Below are 27,895 nucleotides of genomic sequence, written 5' to 3'. Positions count from 1 at the left end.
GTCCACCAATCGCATATGAGTTTGAGGCATGCAGGTGACGTGACCTACCTGGATAAGGATTCCTCAGATGAAGAGAGTCAGTACAGTGAGTCCCAGCCGTAGTCAAACGCCAGGTTTGTGGGTGCAGATGACTGTGAGACCCTCTTGGGCAGTCCCTGGGGTTCCCAATAGTAGGATTCAGAGGGAATTCACCCCTTAGAAAGAAAGAGTGCACAGCTTTGCCAGAAGTCCAACAGCCTGAACAGGAAGTTTTTCGTGAAGCAGCAAGCTGACTCTATTAGTCAGCTGTGCTAGGTTACGGTGAGCTATAAATTAGTTCAGACAGAGTTGTTCTTTGTGGCAAACAACAAGCATTGTTATCCATGTTCTCTGACCTCATTAAAACTGATCAGTATCAAGATTCCTGGTCTGTTTACTGGGCTTTCTTTCAGACACCCCACCTGAGTTGAAACTTCGGATGTGCGCAAACCATATGGCCTTGACTCTCGGACTGAGCTGAGCATTCTTAAGAAGGTAATTCAGAGACTGGGCATTTGTGGATCTAGGGCAGGCCAACAGGCCAGACAGTTGCCACCACGTCCCCATTTATTTCTGAGAGCATATAGTGGGGAAGGAAATAAATTCTGCCTGATTGCAGAGCTGGTGTGATACCTGAATGGATTGTGTGAGGAAGAAGTGGAGAGCCAGTGTGGTTTGGGGGTTAGAATGCTGCTTTTTTAAACACTTTGGTTTTCTTTTGCAAACAATCATGTCACTGTGTCTTTTTCCAAGTTCAGGAAATAATTACATTGGTAGAATTCTGGAAAACAGAATCTGCCCTTAGCAAATATGGACCTTTGTTGTTAATGCAGAATGAACTAGAAAATGAAAGTTCGATTTCCCCTGTTGTTCTTTTCGTCTTGTACAGGCCAACTGCTAAACAGCTTGCAACCATGAATTGCATCAGACTCATTTCTTGTCTTGTCTTGATCAACTGTGCTGCATCAGATCCCCCTATTGAAAAGCAGTCAGAATTAATAGGTATGACTCTCTCTCTCTCTCTCTCTCTCTGTGTGTGTGTGGGGCCATCTCCAAACAATGAATTATGATGCATTTCAGCCATGTGCATTAGACAATGCTGATGATCCCATTCCCTGGCCCAAGACTAAAATAAATTTGAACAAATTCATGGGAGCATTATTGGACGATATAAACAGTCTTAAAGTATTTCAAATGCATTAATAACTTCGTCATTTATCTTGGGATTTTTTCTGCTTGTTTTCTTGAACAATGCCATTGCAATGTGCAACTCCAGAATGTTCAGTGTGTGTTTGTGTGTGACCCTATGTGCAAGTAAGTGACATTTAACTTAGAGCTATGTTCAAGCTTAATTTAAAATACAGGCCCAATACCTGACACTTCTCCATTGCTCCACTTTCTTAACCTGGCGCCATATGTTTAGACTAATAATGTTGGATCAGTGTGGCCTCTAAACTTGCCCACAGATCTTGAAACTGATTCCGAGCAACCACTTGGCTTATCTCAAATCTCTTTAAAGATGCCTTGAATAGATTCACTTCCTTTCTTTTGGATTATGCTCTGCACAAGCCATTGCCCAAATCTCTCTCTCTTCCTTAATTGGTCAAATGCACCAAGGGTATTTGTTGTTGTATCCATGTAGATAACTGTATGTGTGAAGATTCATTATCCAATTGACAATTTAAGGACACGTAAAGTAATGCATGCTGAGACAAAAACAAAATTTCATATAAGTGGGTGGGAAATGAGTTAACAATATCAGACTGTTATATTTCCAAATATAATAAAAATAATTATGGGGAATTAATTTTCTGATTGTTGTTGTTAGTCACAAAGTCGTGTCTGACCCATTGCAACCCCATGGACAACATTCCTCCAGGCCTTCCTGTCCTCCACCATCCCCCAGAGTCCACTCAAGCTCACACCAACTGTTTCAGTGACTCCATCCAGCCACCTCATTCTCTGCTGTCCCCTTCCTCTTTTGCCATCTATTGTTCCCAGCATTAGGCTCTTCTCCAGGGAGACCTTCCTTCTCATTAGGTGGCCAATGTATTTGAGTTTCATCTTCAGTATCTGGCCTTCTAAAGAGCAGTCAGGGTTGATCTCTTCTAGGACTGACCAGTTTGATCGCCTTGCTGTCCAAGGGACTCTCAGGAGTCTCCGCCAGCACCACAATTCAAAGGTCTCAATTCTTTGGTGCTCAGCCTTCCTTACGGTCCAGCTTTCACAGTCATACATTGCAACTAGGAAAACCATAGCCTTGACTATACACACTTTTGTTGGCAGGGTGATGTCTCTGCTTTTTAGTATGTTGTCTAGATTTGCCATAGCTTTCCTCCCCAGGAGCAAGCATCTTTTAATTTCTTGGCTGCGATTTTCTGATTAGCAAAGCTTAATGGGGAAAGACTCAATAGAAAGAGATTCCCTTTCCTTCATCTGATTCTAGTCTAGGTTTTCAGTCCCTGTTACACAAGAGCTAATGTTGACTCATCAGCAGCCTTGTGAACCCCGGTCACTGACCTCTGCACTGAGCCTGGGCTGTTTCACTTGACAAATTCCTGGTGGCTTACATCAGTTCTATTCACCTGTGTCAAAATATCAAGAGGTGAAAGGTTGGTACCAGAGTTACAGGGTAACAACGAAAACAGTTTTCTTGGCTGATTTGTAGTATGATAAGGTTAATGTCTATCTTTCCTGATTTGATGGGAGCAGGCAGGGGAAGGCCTTAGTTGGCAGAACATTTTATAAGATAAAGTTAGGGGGTAAATATTTGAAAATTAGAAGGAGTATTTCTCATGTCCTTCCCATACAAATGATATATGATGGCTAGTTATTAACCCAAGATCCTTGTACCAGAGTATAAAGTCTCCATCTTCCCCCTTGATTTTTCTGCCTTGCACATTCAAGCCCCTAAACAATTTGGAAGCATGAAGTGGGTAGCATTAATTTCTTGTCTTGTTTTGGTAAGCTTTGCTGAATCAAATCACCTTCCCAGAAGATATCGAGATGTAGGTAAGAAGGTTTTTTCCACCCCACCTCTTCTATGTCCTTGAGTTGTCATCCAGCTCCAGACTTTCTTGGATGAAACTGATGATTTGGATCCATTTCAGTGAAGACTTGGACTGGATTTGGCAGTGAAACAAAGTTGATTACCCTGCATGATAACATTTGCTGAGAAGAGACATGAGGAATGGGATCCTGCTGATTCTCCTTGAACTTTCATTGGCTTTGGATATCAGAAACAGGGGTATCCTTCTAGATCAGGGGTCCTCAAACTTTTTCAACAGGGGGCCAGTTGAAAGGCAGCGGTGGCAGGCACAGACCGGTGAGGCAGGGGTGCTTAGATATGCTCCTCCTTAGATAGTTGTCTCTGGAAGGTGTTCTTCAGATTATACTCAGCTCTATGGATTACCTAGTAGGAGCTTAAGGATTAACCACCATGTTATTCCACATCTATTTGAAACTGTTGAGTGGAGCCATCAGGAGATCGGGCATATCCTGCCATCAGTATGCTGTTGACTTGCTGTTCTAGTTCTTGTTTTCATCCTCTGCAGGTGAGGCTGTGTGTGTGCTAAATTATTGCCTCACTGCAACAACGGACTGGATGAAGGTTTATGTATTTATTTATTTATTTTTCGATTTATATCCTGCTTTTTTCCTACAAAGGGCTCAAGGCAGCTTACATCATTCTCCTCCTCCATCTTATCCCCACAACAACGACCCTGTGAGGTAGGTTGGGCTGAGAGTCTGGGACTGGCCCAAAGTGCATTTAGGTTAATGCACTAAAGCTCCATCCAGACAAGGCTGAGATGCTGTGGGTGGGTGATTCATCTGACACGATGGAGGAGAGTCAACCAGTTCTGGATGGGACTGTCCTCCTACTGAAAGGAAAAGGTTGATTGCTTGGACCTCCTCCTAGAGCCATCATCAGTGTCCCTTCAGGTTCAGGTGGCCTCAGAGGCACAGACTGACAGTCTTGCATCAGCTTTGGCTGGTGAGCTGGCTGTAGCTACCTCTGACAGGGATAACTTAGCTTTAGTGATGTATGTTCTGGTAACCTTCAGGTTAGTATTCTGGTCTCTGTGGGACTGCCTTTGTAGATAGTTCAGAAGCTGCTGATTGTGCAAAGTATAGCAATCAAATTGAGAGTAGGGACTAAAATTTTAGAATATATAGTGCCACTTCTGGACTGCATAAACTGTCTACTGGTACATTTCTGAACTTGAGTCAAGGTGAGTTCAAGGTTTTGTCCTATAAAACCATTCTTGACCCAGCATCGCAATACCTTATGGAGCACCTCTGCAGGCCCATAAACTGACACCAACCATTCAGGTCTTCCTCCAACTGCCTCTTCTGAGGGAAGCCTGCGGGGTGGATACACATGAGAGGGCCTTCTTGGTGGTGGCTCCCCAGTGGTAGAATGATCTATCCATTAAGATCCACCTGTCACCAACACTGGTAACTTTTTGGTGCCAGGTTAAGACTGTCCTCTACTGCCATTTGTGAACATATGATAGGATTTTGAAGTCATTCTATACCATTGGAACTCTTTTTAGGTGTTAGAAATGTTTTATTTTCTTTCTCTTAAAGTGTGTATGTGTGAGGGAGAGAGAGAAAAATTGAAAGGGAGGGCTGCCCAGAGATCTTGGGTGATATGTAATCTTCATTCATTAAAGGTTTAATCCCAAGTATGTTATACAACTCTGAGCACTCCCCAACCTTTCATATAATTTTTCTGAAAATCTTTGCATGGACTGATCAGATTATATTGGTTTTTCTATGAAATTAAAAAAAAATATAAGAAAGACTAAGAGTTTTGTCTAAAGAGACATTTTCCTGTGCATGCCTGATTCACCTTAGCTGCTATCCCACTGGAGATCTTCCAAGTGCATCCTGACTCTGAACAGAACTAGAAGGTTCAATTTGAACAGTACAGTCACGTCTCCATTCTGCTTGCAATGCCTTGTGCAAATTAACTGTGCAGTTAGTCTGCCAGCAATGAAGAAGCCACTCTGGCTGCTTTTTCAGACTGACGTGGCTCTTGGAGAGATTCCTTGCCCTCCAGATAAGCCTGAGAGCAAGTTAGAGGGTGGGCAGTGGGGGTGGTGACAGTGAAGGAGAAGAAACTGACACTGTATGATGCAGGCAGAGGGGGGTAGGTTGGTGAGTGGGCAGAGGAAGGGTGGAGGTAACAGGCAACATTGGCATGGGGGTGGTAGGTAGGGGGTTGAAGGACAACATGGAAAGGCATGGTATGGATGATGGGCAGGGAAGAGGCAATGGGGACGGGGTGATGCAGCCATATGTTTTTCCTCTCTTGACTCAAGGGATGGGAGAACTTCAACTTTCAAGTTCAGTGAAATAAGCTCAATTAGAAACTGCTGAATATATTTCTGGCTCCCGGGACAAAGTGAAGCTGAAAGGCTTTGTGGAACTGTATTTAATTATCCTGGTCAATACAGCCTTAAGAGTCCATTCTAAGTTGCTCTGAACATGTGTCTTTTACATAGGTTATTGTGCAGTGACTCATTTCATAGTCAGTACATTTGAATCCCTATATGATTTAACTGGAGACCATTTATTTTTCAAGTTATCTGATCAATTGAGAACTTGGTATTATATCTAAGAGGTCTTTGTAGGTTTCCTTTTTTGATCTCCATTGTCTTCTTCCAATGCTGGTTCCATTTATTGTGAACCCAAAGTTATCAAATATGGCCAATGCCCATGGTGTCTGGGATTGATGGGAGTTGCAGTTCAACACATCTTCAGAACGCCAGGTTGCAGAAGACTTCAACGTTCATATCCTCGGCATTAAACACCTTAATTTGATTTCATTTAAAAGTGAGCTGATTCTTTACCACAATGTGGAACACACTCACTGCAGTAAGAAAACCTTCAAGGTATACAAATGCTGTGAGAAAAAGTGATTGAAAATGGAACCACTCTCTTCTTTGCAGGACATGACACCATCAAATCTGTCTTTGAACATTTTTCCAGTGATTTTGGAAGCATGTAAGTCTTTTCAGAAATATTTACCACAAATTTGTTTCTTGTGTACTCATCCACATAAGAAGGGATGTGAGATACCAAGGTTATGAAATACGAGCATGGGTACAGTTTAGATTGTCAATAACAGCAGTTTATGAAGTTGCATGGAACTTACGGCCATGCAATAGTTTTAGACATGGTAGCTAACATTAATTCTAGATGTTTAGCAATCGTCTAGCCACTGGATGCTGTCCAGATGGCCTAAGGATAGGTCAGAGTTCCAGCTCTGGCCTTGGCAATGCCCTCTGAGGAGAATCCACCCTCCATCCTCTCAGCCAGTGTGGTGATTTTCAAGTTGGTTTTGTCTCCAATGTCACAAGACTGAGTTCAGAGCTCTCATAGGAGGGATCATGGGAAGTAGGGAGAGGAGGAGAGAGGTCTTGTGGAGCTACGCTATATCCTGATGGTGTCTTGCTCTTCTTGTGGCAAGTAAGTGCAGAACATATAGCAAAAATCAGTTGTCTGAGTGTTTTGCAGGTTTAAAGAAGCATGGAGGCAACTTTGCCTCCGTGTTCCTTCCACCCTTGATAGGATGTTTATAGTGCTCCATGATTGGAGGGCTGTGGGCAACCCCATTGGATAGCTCTGCCCATGTGGTCTTGCAGCGAGGACTGACTTAGAAGGGTCTTTTAGTTGGTTTTGTGTATTAATTAAAAATATGCTCTGAATATGTGAAGCTTTTCATTTTAAACTCATGGAACTCAGCACCATCCTGACTGCTGGAATAAAACAGACTTTGCTTCTGCTAGCCTCTTTGCCTTCTCTTTTCTGGGTTGGAATTTGGGACCCCTCTAGGCTCCAGGGCCTGGACCTTCAGCCCAAGTTGCCACATTAGGTGCATCACTCATTAAATGGTTGACCAATAGCATTTGATGTAATCTCTCACCAGGGATCTTGGAGGAATCCACATCAGATTCAGATGAGTATGCATTTCTCTGAATTGGACTCATGGATTCTTCCTGAGTCACAGAGATTCCATGGATTTGTGGAGTGTTTTAATAGTGGTGTTAATTGTTGTTGCCCTACTCTGCTGCCCATAATTTTACATGTATTTACATGAAAACAGTTTCAGGAAAACAGGAAAATAAGCACAAGCAAGTGCTATTGTCCAAAAATGTGTCTTTCCTCCTATAGACTAAAGCATGCAAATGTGTCTGGAGGTACATTTTTGGAAACATGAATGTCTGCAAGTACATGGAGGATAATGAGTGGAGAATAAAGTGAAAGGTGCCTGACAATCTGCAAAAAGCAGATGGTGGCAGGCATCATTCTAAAAAGGACATTTCCATTCAATGTCATATGCAAAAGGAAATGATTTGGAAGTGTGAATTAGTTTGAGCCAAATCCTGGTGTTTGAAGTGCTTCTTGAAATTCCTCTAAGCACTTTCAATTAAAAATGCTGATATTTTTGATAACTTTGGTCCCATCCTATTTGCCTTGGCCTAAGTGCTTGGGTTTTAACCCTACACATCACTGATAAACTTTTCTGGCTTAAATTTGGCCTGAAACTGAAAGATCTCCAACATTTCTGTGTAAGAGTAATCCACCAAAACAAGAGAGGTATGGTTGTGGTCACATTTTCCTCCTTCTCCCTCTTCTCCTTCTCTTCCTCACTGCTTTTAGCTTGTTTTCCCCTCCAATATTTTTGACCTATATTTTTTGAGACTTACAGCTCTGAAGGCTCTTCCTTCAACTTTTACCCCCTTTTCTGCTTAAAGCAAACAAGCAAATAGCAGACACATCCCACACATAATAATTCAGTTGTGCCAGGAATTTGTTATACACAGAATTGTTTTCATATGGCTCTTTTCCAGTGTCTATGCGCTGTACTCACAGATTTTGCAGAAAGCCACATTGCAGGACGTGACTAAACTGCGGGATAATATTGTAGCACTTGCAGAGAAGTGTGCTGCTGATGAACAATCAGACCTAGCATGTGTAAAGCCTTTGGTAAGCATCTGAGAAATAGATTTGGACAATTTGCTCAGAAATATTGATATAGTACACATTCTTGAGTCCCGGTCAGTCGCAAAATTATTTGAATGAGAAATCTGTCATCACTTGAGGCAAAACAAGAAAATTACTCTGAATCTCTCAGATTAATTAAGATCTGTTCACAGCTAGGTTCTTTTGATGTAAATCAGGGTTTAAAGGCATCCTCCCTGCTTAATCTTCTCTCACAGTCCAATTTCATTCAGAAGGCAACTCTCCGGGTGTGAATAAACCACTCAGTGTGATCTGTGCTACCGTATTACCTTCCTCATTCAACACACCATCCAAAAATGCACTTTAAGTGATCCAAACAGCATTTCTGACATTGTGTCTTTTTGGAAAACTTGATCTTTCAGATCCGATTGGTCCCACGTCAATATCATAAAATTTTAAATTGGTACCCAAAATGAAGCTAAAATTATAGATGCTCCTCTAGAACAGGTTAAAAATCCAGTGAATACAGAATCTGTAGTTACCACAGAGAGTGAGTGCATTCCTATTTAAAATTTTATTATGGAAGCAAGCATGTAAAATGCATGCATGACAAAGACAGGATATGAACAATATATATTTTAGGGCTCTAGACATTAGTTTATAATTTAAGAGCCTTGGGCATTTCCAAAGATTAGCATTAGTTCATCTAATTGCACTAAGACATAAGACATTGTTTTACATTGTAAGCAGCCTGGGAAGACCTCAGTAAATATGGGTGGCCTATAAATATATGTAAATAAATAAATAAATAAATAAATAAATAAGCACATTTCTAATGAATGAAAGTGAAGTTTTGCTTCTGTTCACCAGCATACCATTTTCCTGGATAATCTTTGTCATGAACAAGGTGTCACTGAGAGACACAAAGTTACCGAATGCTGTGCTAAAGCTGATCCAGAAAGAAATGAGTGCATTATCTCCCATAAAAATGCAACTCCGGGTTTCATTCCACCCTTCGACCCTCCATCTTTGGAGGACTGCAAGGACTATCACAGTAATGCAAGCCCAGTTTTGGATGTGTAAGTAAATTGATTCCGTTTTCTTGTTCGTTTTGAATACCTTTTCTGAAGAATGATGTTTTACTTTCTTCAGAAATTGCTGAAGCAATTGCAAATTGCTGCTTCATGTCAGCTGTCAGATATCTACTGGGAACTGTTACTTCCTAGCTGGAGTGCTTCTCTTCTGCATTTCACCCATACATCCTGCAATGTGTCCTCTCTTGCTCCACATGGAACACCTACAACTCTTGGGATTCTCCCAAGCATACCGTCTGCCCCTTGTTTTTAACAGCCCCGTTTTGGCAATGCTCGATGTTTGTCTCCAGATTTAGATTATTACAGAATGGTCCATATGCAAATCTTGCCTTATCTACTGCACTGAAAGTGGTGGGATTTAAGAAACATAAATGTGTGTAAGCTGGATTTCTTGCACGGGAACTTAAATTTACCATTCCTGTTCATGCGTTCAGTGAACTGGGCTAAATGATTGGCCACCTACTTCTTGTTGACTGTAGCTTTCTGGATAAAGACCAGAACCTTTGCTATATGAAAATACAGCAGATTCATGCATTTCCCCTCTTTCTTACATAGCTACAACTTTGAAATTAGCAGAAGGCATCCTTTCACAAACATTGCCTCAATCCTTAAAGCCAAAAACGAGTATGATGAGGTACTGGAGACTTGCTGCCAGGCTGCCGATAAGAATGTCTGCTTTGGAGAAAAGGTATTTCACTGTAATCTAGATCAGATCTTGTTCCTTTGTATTCATAGAGAATCTACCTCAGCTAGATTTCTAGGAAGCTATTTTGTAAATGGTCAAACAAGTGATACATCTGGCCAAATATTTGCTACTCTGACAGTGGTTCTCCAGGTTCTGGGATGCCAGTTTTGCCCTTCCCCAACCTACCTGGACCTTTTATCCAGAAATGCCTAGGAAATTTACAGGTCTAGCACCAGTAGATGGGCAAGTGACAGGGCCTGTGGCTCCGTTATCTTTCCCACCGCCCTATGAATGTAAAGAATGTGCTCTTCCACTGGTTCCCTCTCCCAGTAAGTAGTGAAGTGGCCACATTTGCTGATAATACTAAACTTCCACGCCATGTTAAGCTGTGCATCCAAGAACAGGGAGTTTGCTACTTACTCAGAAAATAAACTCACCTAAGTAGGCTGAGAATGAGAGGAGAGTTTTCCCTTAAAGGAAAGGTCCTTTCCATGAAAATCAGCTTTTGAAAATGTGCATTCTCAAAGTGCATCTGGGATCTGTAGTTCAGAATTATGCAGTTCCTCCCCAGAAGCAAAAGCCGTGGTGGCCGAAATAATAAGACAAGCTGCCAAGGAGAGTGCAGAAGGACAACCAAATGGGGAGGACTGCTGAGTCCTCCTTCTGTAGAACCAGAGCAGTAGCAGCAAGGAGGAAAGGCACACTGGATTCTGGAAATAAAGGCTCCAATGAATCCAGCACATGCAGAGAAATGGTACTGTTGGCACACAGGGAACGCATTGAAAAATTCTCAGATTTTCCATTGTATTTTCATTTTTGGTAACAGGTACCAGACATCTCCCAGCAATTGCAAACTACCCTGGCTGTGCAGATTAATCGTTGTGGGGTCCTAAAGACTTATGGAGAACCTACTGTGAAAGCTTTGTAAGCCTCTTGCATTTGGGGGGGGGAGCGGGGGCAGGGGGAATTATTTATTTAAAACTTTTATAAACTGTCCCATTACTGAAATTGCAGGATACAACCATACAAAATGTAAAAAATTAAAAAAAAAAACAGCATCCTAAAATTTAACTAATACTAAAACCCCAATTAAAACAGTCAGGTCTTAAAACATTGGGAAAGTAAAACGTTTTGGCCTGCTGCTGACATGAATAAAGAATAAAAAATAAATTCACTGACTTAATGATCCAGTGGCTAACATGCTTGTGACTGATCAGTGTGTGTGTGTGTGTGTGTGTGTGTGTGCCCTGCCCAGTACCTCCCTGACACAACTGTATCTTTCAGATCAAGACATATGGAACTGTGGGTCAGAATGGAGGAAACAGCCCCCATTCCACCCCCATGTTGCAGGGTCATCCAACATGGCAGATGAAGCTCAGAGGTGTGTCTGGGAATAACTTCTTCCCACAGTTCAGCCACACAGGCAAATGCATACATCATAGGTGGTACAGTAAAACAAAAAACCCACCTAGCCTGGCTGGATAATCCAGCATGTCTCATCTGCAAATATGGTATCCAGCCAGAAATGGGCTGAAATGGGTGGGAGTCATTCTCTGAAGGACAGTATGTGGAATCCAGAAGAAGGCTTGGGATGTGGCAGCAGCAGCAATAGATCTTCCCATTCCTTTCTGTCAAAAGTCTGCCCAAGGCACAGCTGAAAAGCTGGATGCTGCTGGAAGGTAGCTTCTCCTGTCTTCAAAATTCCAAATATGGAAACCAGCACCCCTAGCCACATTTTCAAGGGGAATGTCTTAACCTAGCTTAAGAAACACCACATGTAATCCCTAAATATCCTTAAAAATCATTGCATAAAAACTCTGTATGTGTGCCTTCTAGGGTATAGAGATTTCAGACTATTTTCAATCCTATCTGTGAAAGGAGGGGAAGGAGTGGCTGAATGATTGGGACCGGAGCTGGGTGAAAATATGGAAGTGGCCCATAGGAAGCAGAATCCATAGACATTTGACTGCAACTTAGACTTTCAGTTAAGAAATCCTCTGAAAGCAGGACAGCAACAGGGTACAGAGAGGGCATGGGGAGAAAGACAGCCAAGCAAGATAAGGAGGGAAATAGGGAAACAACCTGTCTGGGATCTATTTCTTTGGAGTAGACCTAGGACCAATTTGCTGAAGTCTAGTTTCTTGCAGAAAGTAATGCATTCTGGCAGTCCTGCTTGATCCCAGTGATTGATGTCTTTGTCAGACAGTATTTATTTATTGAATTTCTAAGAAAAAATAGATGGTATCAAGACTGTCCTAATTCACCATGCTTGGGCTAATTTACAGAACAGGGCACAAAATGCACAAAATGCATATGTTCACATGCAAATTATATGCATTTTAAAAACAATTATCCATTTCCAGATGGATGTAAACTGAGGATGGAATGGACTTTAGATGTAATGTACACAGAACTAGCACAGACTAGATGTAGGCTGAGTAGTCTAGTCCTGATCATGATTACATTGTGACTCCCTTTGAGAACAATGCTAGATGTTATTTGGAATTTGCCTTGGAATTTTCCTGACATTTCCTTGGTTTTGTTTCTAGGAAAATCATAAAACTGGCCCCAAAGTTCCTCAAGGCTGATTTGGCCACTGCCAGCAAGATCGGCACAGATGCTGCACACACCTATGCCGAGTGCTGCAGAGGTGATACGCTGCAGTGTTTCCTTGATGGTGTAAGACTGATTCATTTCATTTCAGGGACATCCAACCAACAAGATGTGAACCATGCAGAAAATAAGCCTCATGGTTGCTGGTCACCTTGGAGCATTGCTTCCTTTTGTAGGCTTTGCCCAGCTTTCATTTACTAACTCTGAAAAGGAGTTCAGCAATCAGATTCAGGGGCAGAGCACGGGGAGAGATCTTTCATTATCTTCCATCAACATTTACAATTTGAAACCAAGAGAGAGGGTTTGAGAATTCACATGATGCCGCCTTTAGCCAGAGAAAGAAGTCAAGTCCTTCTGAGCCATTTGGGTTTTCGCAAGGTGTGGCATACCTGGAGCAGGCTCCACCTGCCAGCATATCTATGATTTTGAATAAATCTGTACTATGAGTACAAACATGCAGCTCTAGGTATATAGGATAGGTACCTGAAGAAGAATGGAGAAGAACACATACAGTACATGTGTTCTGGAGAAGTGGACCTAACTTCTGAAATGGGCTTCACTTCAGGAGATGTAGAAGAGATGACCAGCATTGTGTCTTCACCTAAACAACTTAGAGCTCTGAGAAATTGGTGACTCAAACAATACCCAAGAAACCTGTGCATAAAAGGAGTCCAAAACAGGAATTCTGGGGGGGGGGGTCTCCAAGAGTTAACTCTGTGTAACTGTGTTAACAGGTGGTCTGGTCCCTCAATGCAGATTATTGCTTAAGTACATCACATTTATATCCCACCTTTCTTCTTGGGAATCTTAAGAACATAATCTTGCAATCCCAAGTGGAGTTCAGGAAGTGGGTGTTGGACGCAGTCTGTCCTGATTCCATTGCTTCTCTTGACCTAGGCATTTCTTCTAGCAAGAAAGAAAGTCAAGACAAGCTTTATTGCATTTAGCCATAGGCCATTACAAATTTTACAAATTACATAGTAAAAAATCAGAAAAAAATAAGAACAAATGTTAAAATTGAAATAAAAATAAAATAAAAACTAGCTTAATTGCTATCAATTAACTACTCCCTTTGATTTAATCTTCATAGCTGCCAAAGCAAACAGAGACACTGTATAGCTGCCTTCCTCAACCTTGTGCCTTCCAGACATGTTTAGATTGCAACACCCAGAATTCCTATTCAATGGTCCTGCTGGATGGGAATTCTGGGAGTTGTGGTCCAAATGCTTCTGAAGGCCACCAGGTTGGGGAATACTACTCTATAGGATACATAAGCATGCTGACTTCAAAACAATCTTCTCAGATTCCAAGTATGAATCAGTGACAGATGAAATTCCAGCTAAACATTTATCTCTCATCTCCAAATTTATCATGGAGCTCTATAACATGGGCAGGATATCACATAATGGGTAAGATTCTCTACTACAGAAATTTCTTCTAACAAGAAGCTTGGGGTTTAATCTGGCTAACAATGGCTAAAGGGTGGGAGTGCCATATACAATTAGAAGCTTGCCAAGAACGAAACAAAATTAAGAATACAACAAATTTTAAAGTTATATTGTGTTCTCTACCAAGAAATGTCAGCACATGTGCCTTAGCACCTTCTTTGTTTCTGAGGGCACTAGCGCGCGTTCTAGGTTAGGACATGAAAGTTCTTTGATTCCATGCTGGACCTGAAAGTACGAACTACAGTATACTTGGCAGGTCTTTACATTTTTTCATTGAAGGAGAGGGTTTGCTGTCAAGGCAGGGACATATTTGAGTCACAACCTCTCCACAATTAAAAATTAGTTCATGGAGAAGCACTTGATAAATCTCTGGCATACTCCAGAGCTTGAGAAGGAAAACTAGTTCTGTCAAATACAAAGTAATTTGCGATTCTCTTTTCTTACAGCAAAAATTGATAGCCTATATCTGTAGCCACCAAGATACTATTTCTTCTCAAATGAAGAGCTGCTGTGAGAAACCTCTGCTGGAAAGAGTAATGTGCCTTCTATCGGTGGAAAATGAGGACAAACCTGAAGATTTAACTCCAACACTCAAGGAATTTGTGGAAGGCAAAGACATGTGCCAAAACTTTTCCACAAATATGGACCAACATCTATTAAAGTAAGAGATCTCAGACTATTTTCAGTCCTATCTGTTGCAAGCAGCACCTGTGAAAGGAGAGGAAAGAGTTTCTACAAAACTTTAGTTCTGCATTCTAGATGTTGCACTCAGATGGAATCAAGAGCAAGGCAACATGTTCATATATTACAGTCTGTCTTCAGTTAATACCTCCTCAGTTTGTATCAGTTCTCCAGACACAATGGGAACCCTATCAGTCCAAATCTACCTAGATTGCTTTGTCCCTAAATCACATGGTAAACAATGAGATAAATGCATTGTAACATCATGTCTATCTGATATCAATGGATTGTAAATTTTTGCTAACCTGGAATGGATTAGCGTTTCTGCCTACAAACCAGAATTATTTATTTGGATATAATCATACTGAGTTCAGATTGAATGAGATGCAGATAGATAACCTCACAACTCTTGCTGTTGCTAACTCATTGGATTGATGGGAATGTGTCTGGTGGATGGCAGGTGTGTGTAGTGGAGTAAAGAAATCAGCAAACTCTGCAATGTGCCCTAACCTTTATGCAGATGAATGCTGAACATGTTGGTCCCCAACTCAAAAAACTTTCTAAGTTGCAATATACAGATAATACTGGCAGGTTTGTCCTAAGGACTAGGGAGATAATGCATTTCAGTTTCTTTGAACCCTCAATGTAATTGCTCTTATTGGTAGTGTGCTTGTTGTTGTCTCTCAAAGAAAGCTTTCCTCTGTTGCAGCTTTGTGTTCCAGTATGCAAAAGGACACCCAGAATTCTCAGCACAGCTGCTGCTGAGACTAACCAAACAATATCATGATCTTATGGAGGAATGTTGTGCAATTGAAATTCCTGAGCCATGCCTTTCCAAAAAGGCAAGTCTCCTTTATCTTCATACAATGAGAGGAAGTTCTGTGTGTTGTGGGTGTGCTGCTGCTGCTGTTGTTTTCCCGCTGTTTTGCAATAACTGTGAAGCTAATTATGAAAATTTTGTATGAAGATGGAACAAGGGACTCCATCTACACTAGCCAATTTCAATAAGGACAGTTGTCCTCAGTATGATGGATTTGCCTCCTATATAGCTGTTAAAAAAGAGGAGCCTCTTGTGAAAAAAAAATGGTGCTCGTGGTGGGGGTGACCTTGAAAAGAGCTTGGCAATTGAAGCTGGAGCAAAATGTGCAAGCCAGATTACTGTAAATGTTTAAAAGCACATTGTGTTGTGCATCTTGTGTCAGATGCACTGACTTCCATTCATTTCCAGACCCCATCAAAGGTGCTGGTGTTTATCTACAAAGCTTGAAAACAAAATGCCTTCCTACATAAGCCTGGACATGGACTGAAATCATCTTTGAAGACTATTTATTTGTTCCACCAGCAAAATAGGCCAGTTGGTGGAGCAATGAGGCAGAATCTTTTCAGCACTAGAAACCCAGTTCTGGAATTTCCTCCCAAAGGATCTGAATTCAGCTGCATCTGTGATAGTTTTTAAACAGACATGAAAATTTGAGAATTGCCAGTTGAGAATTGTAGCTATGCTCACTTTCAGTGCAGGTATTTAACTACAATCCCACTGTTTTTCAGGAAGAACAACTTGAGAAACTCATTGCTGACTCCAAAGCAGTGGTAACGGCAGCTTGTACTCGTCATTCAAAATTGGGAAACTACGCCTTCCAAAATATGTAAGTTATTCTCCTGAGATTCTCACTTGTGCATATGGAGAAGATTATCAGAGCTCAGACATTTTAGTCAGAGATGTAGGCAGCTATATCTTTTCATCTAAAAAAAGATGAAAAAGGATGGTTTTAAAAAAAGAAAAAGAAATAGAAATCACAGCGCAGTCATAGTATTATTGCAGAAGTGGTCTAAAAGCATTCTGAAACATACGTTCTGTGTTGGAGATTCTTTACTCAGCCTTTCTTGAGCTGGTTGAGCATTTCAGTTCTCATCATAATGATATTCAATCACTCCACAATTATATTGTTTTTGTCTATAAGACACGACAAACAAAGCAAAGAACAATATCTAAAATAGGACATAAATTGTGAGTATGGAGACACAGCTAAAACACTTTGCACTTTGACTTGCCTTACCACTTCAGAGATCACCTTTGCCGTCCATTATGGCTTTCTTCACAAAGCTAAGTCAAATTTGTTTTTGTTGTTGCAAGAGGATGAGATATACATTCATGGGTGTCTGGGAGCAAGTATGCATTCTACCATGTGAGGTCACTCTCTACCTTGTGACACAAGAGATATATGCCCAGTCCCCCAGTTACAAACATCCAAGTTAGGAACAACCCCTATTTACAAGCTAGCAAGTCCAGAAGTTCCACCTCATCCCCAAGAGGCAAGAGAGTGCCCATGGGTGGTGCGCACTGGGTGGCAAGGAGAAGAATAAAGGAGAAAGGAGGGCAAGAAAGGTATGAGGGAAAGGGAAGAAGGAGGGGGAAATGGTGAATGAAGAAGACAGAACAAGTTCCTGTGCCCCAGTGGAACTACAGTAGTTTTTCATGCTCATGAAAACCTAGCCTATCCAAGCCAGTGTGTTTCAGATCACATGGATTTAGTGACCTCTGGGACAATTTTAAAGGATAAAGGAGTCCCATCTTCATCATCATCCAGTTAATGTTAGGCTTAAAAGTTAGTTTAAGAAGTGTAAATCTTTAATAGCCTTTTTTAAAAACTGTTTTCTCTTTCTATCTGCTTTAAGAACTGTACTGTATAGCTACACACATATATACAGATTTCTCTCTCTTGAGTATCAGTAGTTAAGCTATTACTACTGTATTATTATCATTATTAAAATTCTGTATTGTGCATAAGATGTTTTAATATTTATGGAAGAGTTTCTTAACTGTTTTATATGCTTTATATGTATATGATCTGACTTCTGACTTTGATTTTTGACTTAAAGACAATCTCAGGAATGGAACCGGTTCTTAACTCAGAGAATGGGTGTATTTTGTTCTGGGGCAATCATTTAGTGGCAGAAAAAGGAAATCTTGATATACCTCCTTGATGATGTATAAAGGATGATGTATCTTTATATAGTTTCATCAAGCCTGCCAAAGAAGCAGTTGAAACTGGAGCTCTATAAGAACTAAGCAAAATAAAGTGATGTTTTGTAAATACTTAGTAAACTGGTGGTTTTTATTTTTATTTTTTACTGGTGGCACACCATCGTCTCTCTTTTTTAATGGAGGGGTGAGATTTTCAGGATGTTCTGAATTAACTTGATGTTTTTAATTTTACAGCTTCCCAGTAAGTTTTCCAACTGAGTATTTCATTAAAATATATCCCCAGATAATTGAAGGAATGTCACTGCTCAGTGGGTGATCATCCATTAGCTATTGATGTTTCCTGATTCTCTTTCCAAAAACAAACACACACCTCATTCTCCACCTCCCACACACACACACAATTTTAGTTTTTGAATACTTTGTATTAAGAAGTTTTAATGTAAAACAAGCCAAAATTAGGTCAGATTCTTTGAGAGAAAATTATGTGTGTGTGTGTTAATTTCACCATTGTTGCATATTTAGCTAGCATATTTTTTCCAATCTTCAGTAGTAGGACAGTCTTCTGCTTTCCACTTTGATGCAATGTGTAACTCTTGCTGCTGTTATCACATATTTAAATAACTCTAGCATAGTCCTTGGAAAAGTCTCTGGTATAAACAAGGACATAAGACTCTGTGGGGATGGGAAAAAAACACTCTTTGGCTAAACCTCCAGTAGCTTGATTTCATTAATCTTATCCATGCATGTCTGAAAAAGTCCACAATTTTCCTAACTCTCTTTGAGCACAGCCCTCACTTCACTCATGACAGCTCCTTTCTTTCTCAAGCTCCTCAAGTAATTGAGCAAGTGCACCATACCTGAACATTGCTTCTCATGTCCTCTCTGACTAGAACCCTCCGGTGCATTCTTATTGCAGGCTCCTTACTCGTTACACCAAGAAAGCACCTCAGCTTGAATTTGCAGATCTGCACGAATACACAAAGCAACTAACCAGTATTGCTGACAAATGCTGCAACCAGGATGATGGCTACAGATTGAAATGTTCTGAGGGAAATGTGAGTACTTTTCCTCCATATTTTACTCATTCATTAAAGAAAATGTATTTAAAAATCACAAAGCCATTGACTACAACTTTCCAGTTGCCCTTGTAAAGGCTCCAGAAGTTGCAATTGATACAAAATAAAGCTGCACGTCTGCTCACATCTGTCCAAACTTCACTAGTTACCAATTGTGGACCAGGCCTGCTTCAAGTTGCTTGTATTAACATAGACCAGTCCAATAAGGTCTTTAACTAGTTAGGACTTTTAACAAATAAGAATTATGTTAGCATTCTCAAAATTAGAGCTGACCACAGAAAGAAACCAAAATCAAATATAGACATTTATTTTATTAATGTGTAATACTTCCATCCTGCTAAGCATTCAGAAAAACCCTAAGTGGTTTACATCCTGAATACAAGCATCCCCCCACCTGCCCACACAACTTTTTTGTACAATTCAATTATTAAATTGCACATTTTTAACAATATGTAACATTATGCAACCAAATGCACCATTTAAACATTTATCAAAACATCAAATGTCTCCTATTTGGGAAAAAAAACCACTTTTTATAGTCTGCTATAAAAGGCATCCATTTTGCAAATATGATTACAAGATCAAGAATGTTCTAACGTATGGAGCTGCAAGAGGGATGTGGCTGGATATTTTTCAAACTGAAGCAAAGTTTGCATATCTTTAAATATGAGAGACTCATTTTTCAGATCAGATTGCAATGCATTTTCTCTCGCTTTCTAGGTAGACATAGTGCTGGGAGCAATATGCCAGCAACATGCAGTGTATTACATAAACCGCCAGATCTCCAGATGTTGCAGTGGCTCCTACCCTTTCCGTCGGGAATGCTTCAGTGGCTTAGGAACTGATCCAGACTACTTTCCTGTCCCATTCAATCCTGAACTGTTCACCTTCCATGAAGATTTGTGCTTGGCTAATCCAGAAGAGCAGCAAACAATGAAGCAAATGTAAGAAACCACAGGATTGAGGCTCAAGATCTTGCTGGTTACATCAAAGCAATCAGCACAGAAACTTCATCTTTCCTTATATCAACAGTTGCTGACAACACACACTGACACACCTTGCTCTCGCTCAGTGTTTCCTGTCCACCTCTCATCTTACTCTCTTCTTTCAGCCAATGACAATCTCTCCCTCCTCTCCTCCCGGTGCAGTAATAGGGTAGGTCAGATAATCACTTCAACTAGGGATGAGTGAGCAATCCATTTGGAGGTGGGAATCCTTTGGATCCACAGGCTCTCCAGGTTCTGACTCACTTTGTAGCAGCTCGGAATCCAGTTCATTAGAAAGCAAAAATGTCCATCTCTCCTAGCAACAGTTTAAGCAGCCTCCCTCTCCCACCTCAGGAGCAGCCCTCTTTGCATGGCTGCAACTGGTGCCAAATGAGGCCCTCCTGTGTGAGCCATTCCTTAAGGACCTGAGAGGGATGCCCGCTAGAAGGAGGGCCTTTTCTGAAGTTGCTCCCCATATATGGAATGCTCTTCCCATGGGGATTCACCTGGCACCTTCCTGATTTCTTTTCAGCACCAGGCAAAGGCCTTTCTTTTTTAAAAAAATATTTTAATAACCAAAGACCTTTGTTTTGTATTTTTTGCTTGCATTTTATAGTTATTTCATTTTTAATGTATTATTGGTTTTTATTGTGTTTTCATTGTGTTTCTATCCTGTAATTGTGAGCTGCCCAAAAGTGCTGTGTCACAATCAGACAGCATACAAATGTAAGAAAGCAAGCAAGCAAGCAGGCTAGTCAGGAAGGGCTTGCCAGGAAAGCAACCCCCATGACCTCTGTACAAGCAGCACCCCTTTTCCATGCTAGCTGCTGCAGGTGACATGGATAAAGGTTGCCTGTTGCCTGAGTGGGGCTCCGCAAGCATTCACATGCCTCTTGAATCAGCTCACTTGGGAACCACCAGGCTGAGCACAGGAGGAATTCTGTGAAAGCTGAGAGGGATGCATTCCGATAGGGTTCATCCCAACCCAACTTCAGTCAAATCATCATGCTATAGATTCCTTAGCACAGCACAATGCAGACTATTGGCCTAGGGCCAGTCATGCTCCATTTGTGGGATGATGTCCTTAGTGGAAGAAATGAGGCCAAACTTGCTCTTCAGCTCCTGTGCACATCTTCAAATATGGTGTCTATGACAGCAGAAGTTGGCCATGAGAGGAAAGAACTGTGCATGTTGCCAGTTCTGCTGTTACCAAGATTAACACCTCCACTGTCCTCACTCCTTCCAGCTGGCACTCTGCTCTCTCTCTTCCCACCCTACCTCAGTATTTCTCTTCAGATATACACAGAAAATGGGAGATTTTCATTGTTGTTATAATGGAGGTGGGGTAACAGAGGGCAGTATTTTTAAGAAAATACTGGTCCCTCGGGTCCCAGAAGTCTGAAAGTTGACATCCCTGCCCTCCACAATCCAGGTTTCACTACTTTGAGCTCACATTTCCTCCTTGCCTTGCTTCCCCTGTGAGATTTTGTCCCAACCAATGCGTCTCCATTTCCTTTCTCTACTGACAAACTTCCTCAAACTAAAACCTCCACAGGCTAATAGATGTCAGTATTTCTGCTCTTTATTTAACATCTCTTTCTCTCTGCCTTTAGTCCCCTGACTTCAACTCTGCCTCCCTCTCTGCTCAGCTCTTCTATCCCATCTATGCCCATCAGGGTCTTCATGGAATTAAAATGCCCAATTATTTACCTTGTGGCTAACTGTTATTCTCATTGCAGGTTTCTTGTCTTCTTGGTTAAACATAAGCTCTCCATCACTGATGAACAGCTGTTAAATGTGAATGTCAAATTCACTGGAATGGTAGCAAAATGTTGCGATGCCAACAACCATGAAGAATGTTTCAGTGTAGAGGTAAGTTGTTGAAAAGGACAAGCAACCAGTGCTAGGTATTCTTCTTTGGGCACCTGGTGAGGTCATTTTCTGGTAATAATGAGGGGGAGGGGGATTTGCTGCAATATGCATTAGTGCAGATTACATTAGCAAATAAATGAAATTATCATCCCAAAATCTGATTCCATCAATGAGTGTCCAGCAGAACAAGAGATGCAGGAGAAATAGAAACAGAGGGGACTTAAGGAAATCTCCAGTAAAGTATGTAGCCACAAGGTTTGTGACTCGTGTCCTGATAGTCCTCGCAGGACAGAGAACTGTGTTCGTGTGCATGTGGATTTATTTCAGAATCAACTCCCTAGATTAATTCGATAAGATAAACAGAGTGTTTCTTGTTGCAGAAATATGAGTGTGAACATGAAGACAGGGAGAAAGAATGTGGAAAGCTTAATTAAATGACTAATCTGCCAAATTTCAGATGCTTATATTATTTCCAAAACATCATAAAGGCTGCAATCCTAATTATTCCTTCTAGACAGCAAACCTCACTGTCCTCTCTGAGACCTGGTTGCTCTTGGTAGGAGTGGCTGGTACAGTTCTTGTTCCAGCAAGGAGAAAAGGATCTTGGAGCTGGGATGCCAAGAAATTCTACAGCCTCCCAGGTGATATCAGGAGGTCTTAGGACTGTGTCCTTAAGCATACAAAAATTACACTATCATTAAAAACTTGGAAAGGATAGAACTAAATTAATCAATCAGATGGAGAGCTGAGTGGGAAACCTTTGCCTAGTAACACATTTTCAGCGGTCTCTTCTTTCAGGGTCCAAAACTAGTTGCAGAGATTCGCACTGCTCTTGGAGACAACTAACATCTCAGATGAATTACGGGAGAGATATCATGGAATGCCATCTGCACAATCTGCCCGGAAAAATTGGAACTCCTGCCTTGTTTCTATGATACTAGCACCCCAAGCATAGTAAACTGGTACAACCAGGACAAACATGTAAATCAAACCGATCCCTCCTCATCAAGGTATCTTGTCTGTTTTGCAAAATTGGCAGATTTGATGAGGGATTTATTTCTGGATGTTTGCTTTGTATTTGTATCAGACACATTTTTCCAGGTATGTATATATGACTAGTTTGCATCCAGGCTTTCTCAGTCCACAACTCTTTTGTCATGAAAGAGACACTCTCATAGACTCAAGAAGTTTGTTATTCCCCACCCCCACCCTCTGCACTGGTATGAAAATGAAGGATTAAAGGTCAATGTTTGTAGTTTCTGCCATATCCAACCCATATCATCCTCTAGAGAATGAGATTTTTAGACTCTATATTATTTCAGGTGGCTGTAAGTACCTGCTTGATGAGAGATGACATTAGAAATACAAAAGTTTGTGTTCCATAGGAACAAAAGTCTTTCTCAAACCACTTTCCCCTTTCTATAATGAAGATTTTTCAAAATAACAAGAACAAACTCAAAGGCCTTTTCACACATTATATAGTCACAAATCCAATTTGCTTGTGGAAGTACTCTCCAAAGGAACACGTTGATCCAAAAAGTTGATCCAACAGAATGAATGTAGCTCATTCTGTTCATTTTCGAGTGAACAATTTTGAGTTGAATAATCCCCTCCCCAACTGATTTTCCACTGTATTTTCACATGCAAAAATATGTGGGGGGGGGCATTTCAGTTATTAGGGGGGTGATATATGGTTAGCAAAGAGGAAAGGTTTCTTTCTTTCTTCATCAGCAATTAGCAAGAAGGAAGGAGCTCTTTTCTGTATCCATCTGCTACAAACTACTCAGTGGAGTCCCATCGTCACTTTCTTGGCAAGTGGGGTGGGGACTCCCTTTGCAGGCACTAATTAGAAATGCCCCCAGACTTTCCTGAAACTCTACCAGCTTTGAATTTCTTTCACCCCCACCCTGAAGTTTGAACTTCAAATTCTCAAGTGAAAATTTTGTGTTTAGCTTTATTTAAAACTTATTTAAATGACAATATGTGATTTGCCCAGAGATGTTAAGATATGAGGTATCATCTCCCAGATGTTTTGCTAGTTATGCGATGTCTGTGTTTGGCAATGCAAGTACTTGTTTCACTGCTTTCTGACCTACTGACTAGAAATTCCTTGATTTGGGTTATTATTACATTTTCCACTTTCCAGAAATGTGTTCGAAACAGTTACAGAGCTGATAAATCTTTCACATTTGTGAAGGTTTCCAGGCATCGACACATGTTTGGTCCTGTACTGTGAACCTCCTCCAACTCCTTCATGCCAGTATGGACTGGTTTTGCACATACCTCCTCCCACAGTCTGGGCATTGCCATTTTCTCTTAAATTGGCAAATTCTGTTGTTGCCATGATTATTGCAGAGACAAAGAAATACCAAAACAAAGATTTGTTATCTGTTTTTGTATTTCTGATTGGGCAAGATGCCAAAAATACCTTTAATTTTATCCATCATAAATATAAAGATGTGTATAATGGAAGCCTTATTTTAGATTTCCCTCAAATTTTTCACAGCTTGGACTGATACCTACGTTCCATTACTACATTGGGACATGCATACTTTGGGAAAAGATTCTGAGTGAAGGGGAGCAAACTCCAAGTCAAAGGCACAATAACAAACCACTGAAATCTCTTCAAAGGGAAGATGCTTCTTATTGGTTTTCTGGTTGTTGTTAGCACTGGCAGTGCTGGGAACTGGGTTGCCAACTAACCAGGAAAAGGCCTGGAAGAGCAACTTGACATACAGAAATTAGCAGGTGATTTGGGGTTGGTTTGTTCACACACACACAGAGATCAAGAGAGAGGGAGAGAGAGAGGAGAGAGAGAGCGAGAGAGAGCAATCCATACCAGAACATTTTCTGACCAAAATTTAATACTGGCATTACATTACTTTGTCGCAAATATAATTCTGTTGATACTTGTTCCCACACTTATCCAAATATCTAAGTTATGAAATTTGATATTTCACAGACAAAGCTAACTAGACCTGCCACTAGGGATGTGCAAATCAACAAAATTCATGCTTTCTGAAGTTCTCTGGATTCCATTTCAAAGTTCATTCAGATTGTAAGCTGTCCTTCCTTCCTTCCTTCCTTCCTTCCTTCCTTCCTTCCTTCCTTCCTTTCTTTCTTTCTTTCTTTCTTTCTTTCTTTCTTTCTTTCTTCCTTTTGCATGCAAACCATGTCTATTTTTGTACATGCATCAATTGTGTGCAACTTTGAAATGTATATATTTCTCCTCAATAAAAAAGTGCATTTGTGCACATTTTTCAAAACTAATTTTGAAATGCATGCATGCTGTCAAATGTGTGTTTGAGAGTGTGTGACTCGCACCACAAGCTCAGAAATGCACGCTTCTTTTAATTATACATCATGTCCCAGTCCATTTTTGGTCAGGTAGGTGCAACCTGTGAGTGTCCTGATCAAAACTGAGCTGAAATAAGCATCTCATAAACCTCTGGTTGCCACAATGGCCCCACCCACGCACTGACACAAATGCAACTGTGGGCAAGCGGAAAGCAGGGCTCTTTGAATGAGGATAGAGCCCACTAGCCGTAGCTCTCACTCTGTCTTCCCAAAATGAAAGGGGAGGTGGGTAGCCTCCCTGGAGTCTTACACAAGTCTTGAGACTGCAGTATTGGGTGTGAGGGGGAAGAATCCACTGTACCTGATTTATCTGGGGAATGCATCCTTTTGCACTTCCATTGCACTGCTAATCACAGGGGTGGGATCACAGAGATCTGGCCCTCCCACAGTAATTTAGGTGGTGGGTCATGAAACTGTTCAGAGTGCTTTGCACTTGATAGAGCACAATGTCAGCCCAGATGCCCTGGACTTGACATGCCCCTGAGAATCATGGGCAAATTGTTTGTCAGGAAGCAGAATGCAGAAACTAGAAATGTTGAAGCATTATTTAGTTTACAGCATACCACACAGTTTTGGAGTAACACCCCACCTCACATTTTTGTTCTGCTGATAATATGGTTGATTTTGCTTTGGGCAAAATGTTGAAGAGGGAAAGGGTTGCTATATAAGTTATACAGTAAGGAAAAACTGTTTTGGCTTAACAAAACTGCCAGGGTCCTCTGAAATATCTGCAGGAGGATGAAGAGGTAGACATGGACCACAATGTGCCCAACCATCTGATGGGCACATGGTGGGACCCAGGCAATCAGCTCATGCTGCATGGTTTGCCACGTCATACACACTCTGTCTTTGCATGCATGCTTTGCAGTCATCTCAAAATCTTACTTATCAATCCAAGATTGGGTTGATCACATAGCTCAGTTGTTGTCCCTGAGATGGATCATGAGCACCAGTGGAATGAGTTGCTATTTGTTTGGCTTTGGTTGAATGCTGCCCTGTATTTAGCTTTTGATGGGCCAGCAGAACAGTGGATCTTGGAAGTGCTGAACCTTTGGATGCAGGCACTTCTGATGAATGCCGAGAGATAGCATGTCCAAAGGCACAATGAAGTGTGCCAGCCTTGCCATTTGGAAAGCTCCTTCTAAATGGATCAGGTCAGTTTTCCTAGGGTAAAAGACCACAGGTGGCACCAAACAGACCATGGTGAGAAAGCAATATCTACTACCCCTTTGTGATTGTTAAGAGCATCGATTATCCAAATCTGTCTTTGCCACTAACTGGACCTCACAGGGTACTTATACTGCAGACACCAGAAATTAGTGTGGAGGGAGTGTATATCTTAGTACAGTTGGCATATAAAACCTCATGTATAACTAGATCAATGGTTAGAAGTCATTTTTAACCCATCTGGAAAACTGTAAACATTTCAGCAATGCTCTACACATTGTTCCTACTCTGAAAATGCAAGTATGGAATGTAGATGAATAATTAATAATTGAATAAATAAATAAACCCTATTTATTTCAGGAGGTTTATTCTAGTTATTACTAAGTTTACTAGGTTTTAACATTTTTATTGTATAATTTGTTATGGCTGAGTATTTTGTTCTTGTTGTGAGCTGCCCCGAGGCTTTGTTGTGATGGGGGCGGCATAAAAATGTTTTAAATAAATAAATAAATAAAAAGTCTGGATTCACCCCTGTCATTGGAGCAAATGTTTGGGTATACGCATTTCATTTGGCTGAAGAAACACAACTCTGGGCCCTGTGCTTTACTCCTCCCAGTTTTCTTCCTTCTTTTCACTTTGTGATCCAGAGAAAGTGCCTTTTGATTAATTTCTTCATGGAGCTCTTGATTACTTTGTTCCTCATTGTGTAGATCATAGGATTGAGCAAGGGGAAGATCACAGTATGGAAGACAGCCACCATCTTGTCCATGGGTAAGGGCTCCAAAGGGTATATGTAGAGGTAGATGGCTGGAGCACACATCACAAAGATAACAATAATGTGGGTGACACAGGTGGATGAAACTTTGCCTTGGGTAGTACTAGGTCTTAGTTTGAGCATAAGTATTGCATATGAGATCAGTAAAAGTGTGAAGGAGGTCAATATAACAAGACCATTGTTGATGAAAGTTAGGATCTCTACCATGTATGTATCAGTGCAGGCCAGTTTGATGACCTGATTGATATCACAAAAGAAATTGTCCAGGATATTGGGGCCACAAAAGGGGAGCTGATGGGTCAAAAGGACCAGGATAATTGCATGAACAAATCCCCCAAGCCATGAAACCCCCACCCAGGTGCAACACACACCTCTGCTCACAAGATATAGGTACTGAAGTGGTCTACATATGGCAACATACCTGTCATAGGCCATGGCCATCAGTAGGAATATTTCAGCTGCTCCCAAGAAATGCAGGAAAAAGAGCTGGCACATGCATCCTCCATAGGAAATAGTCTTGTGCTCACTTAGGAAATCTGCTAGCATCTTGGGTGGGGTGACAGAGCAGTAGCAAATGTCAAGGAAGGCTAGATTGGCTAGGAAAAAGTACATTGGGAAAGCCAAGTGGTGGTCCATCCAGATGGTAACAATGATGAGGATATTCCCAGGCAAGATCAACAAATAGAAGAGTATAAACACCAAGAAAAGAGCAAATTGAACTTCTTTGACTTGAGATAGTCCTAGAAGAAGAAATCCTGATACTTCTGAAATGTTCTTCTGCTCCATGTCTTCTTCTTCTATTATTATTACATTTATATTCCACCTTTTTCCTGTTATGATAAATCCAAGGCAAATTATATAGTCCTTCTCCATATCATTTTATCTTCATAACAACAGTCCTTCAAATAGGTTAAGCTGAGAGTCAGTGACTGATCAAAAGTTGCCTAACTAGCTTCATGACCAAATGGAAACTAGAAGATGGATCCCCTGGGCCCCCAGTCCAACACTTTAAGCACCACACCACACTTTATTAAGTATGCACTGTATTATGTAGACACTACCAAACCTAACAGGAAAAGGGGTTAGAGTTTGTAAAAGGAATTATCTACAGTCACCATGTATGTTACATATCAGAAAATATGTATGCCTACTGAAAAGCAAGT

General features: G+C 41.0%; 2 protein-coding genes across 3 annotated transcripts; one reads left to right on the top strand and one right to left on the bottom strand.

Moving 5' to 3' along the window:
- The first annotated feature begins 453 nt into the window (after positions 1-453).
- LOC123030652 (albumin-like) lies at positions 454-22,680 on the top strand. 2 transcript variants are annotated; one of them, XM_044444754.1, is made up of 15 exons: positions 454-513; positions 908-1,020; positions 5,976-6,030; positions 7,881-8,016; positions 8,863-9,071; positions 9,642-9,774; positions 10,598-10,695; positions 12,321-12,450; positions 14,279-14,493; positions 15,223-15,355; positions 16,062-16,159; positions 18,416-18,554; positions 19,296-19,519; positions 21,301-21,433; positions 22,232-22,680. In XM_044444754.1, the coding sequence occupies exons 2-15, from the start codon at positions 933-935 to the stop codon at positions 22,277-22,279; spliced, it is 1,839 nt and encodes a 612-aa protein (XP_044300689.1). In that variant the 5' UTR covers positions 454-513; positions 908-932; the 3' UTR covers positions 22,280-22,680. The 2 variants fall into 2 exon arrangements, with proteins under 2 accessions (XP_044300689.1, XP_044300690.1); XM_044444755.1 differs by lacking the exons at positions 454-513; positions 908-1,020 and adding an exon at positions 2,921-3,030.
- A 1,890-nt stretch (positions 22,681-24,570) lies between these two features.
- LOC123030653 (olfactory receptor 4M1-like) lies at positions 24,571-27,518 on the bottom strand (the record flags this gene model as incomplete). Its single annotated transcript, XM_044444757.1, has 2 exons — positions 26,614-27,518; positions 24,571-24,589 (listed from the first exon to the last, which is right to left on the bottom strand). Coding segments are annotated over exons 1-2 (924 nt in total), but the record flags the coding sequence as incomplete, so codon positions are not given.
- Between the last annotated feature and the right edge of the window lie 377 nt (positions 27,519-27,895).

The sequence above is a fragment of the Varanus komodoensis genome, unplaced genomic scaffold (assembly GCF_004798865.1).
Source record: "Varanus komodoensis strain SLA01 unplaced genomic scaffold, ASM479886v1 scaffold45, whole genome shotgun sequence".
NCBI classification, from domain to species: domain Eukaryota; kingdom Metazoa; phylum Chordata; class Lepidosauria; order Squamata; family Varanidae; genus Varanus; species Varanus komodoensis.
The sequence above is the reverse complement of the archived record's forward strand: the minus strand, read 5'-3'. Positions and strand labels throughout refer to the sequence as shown.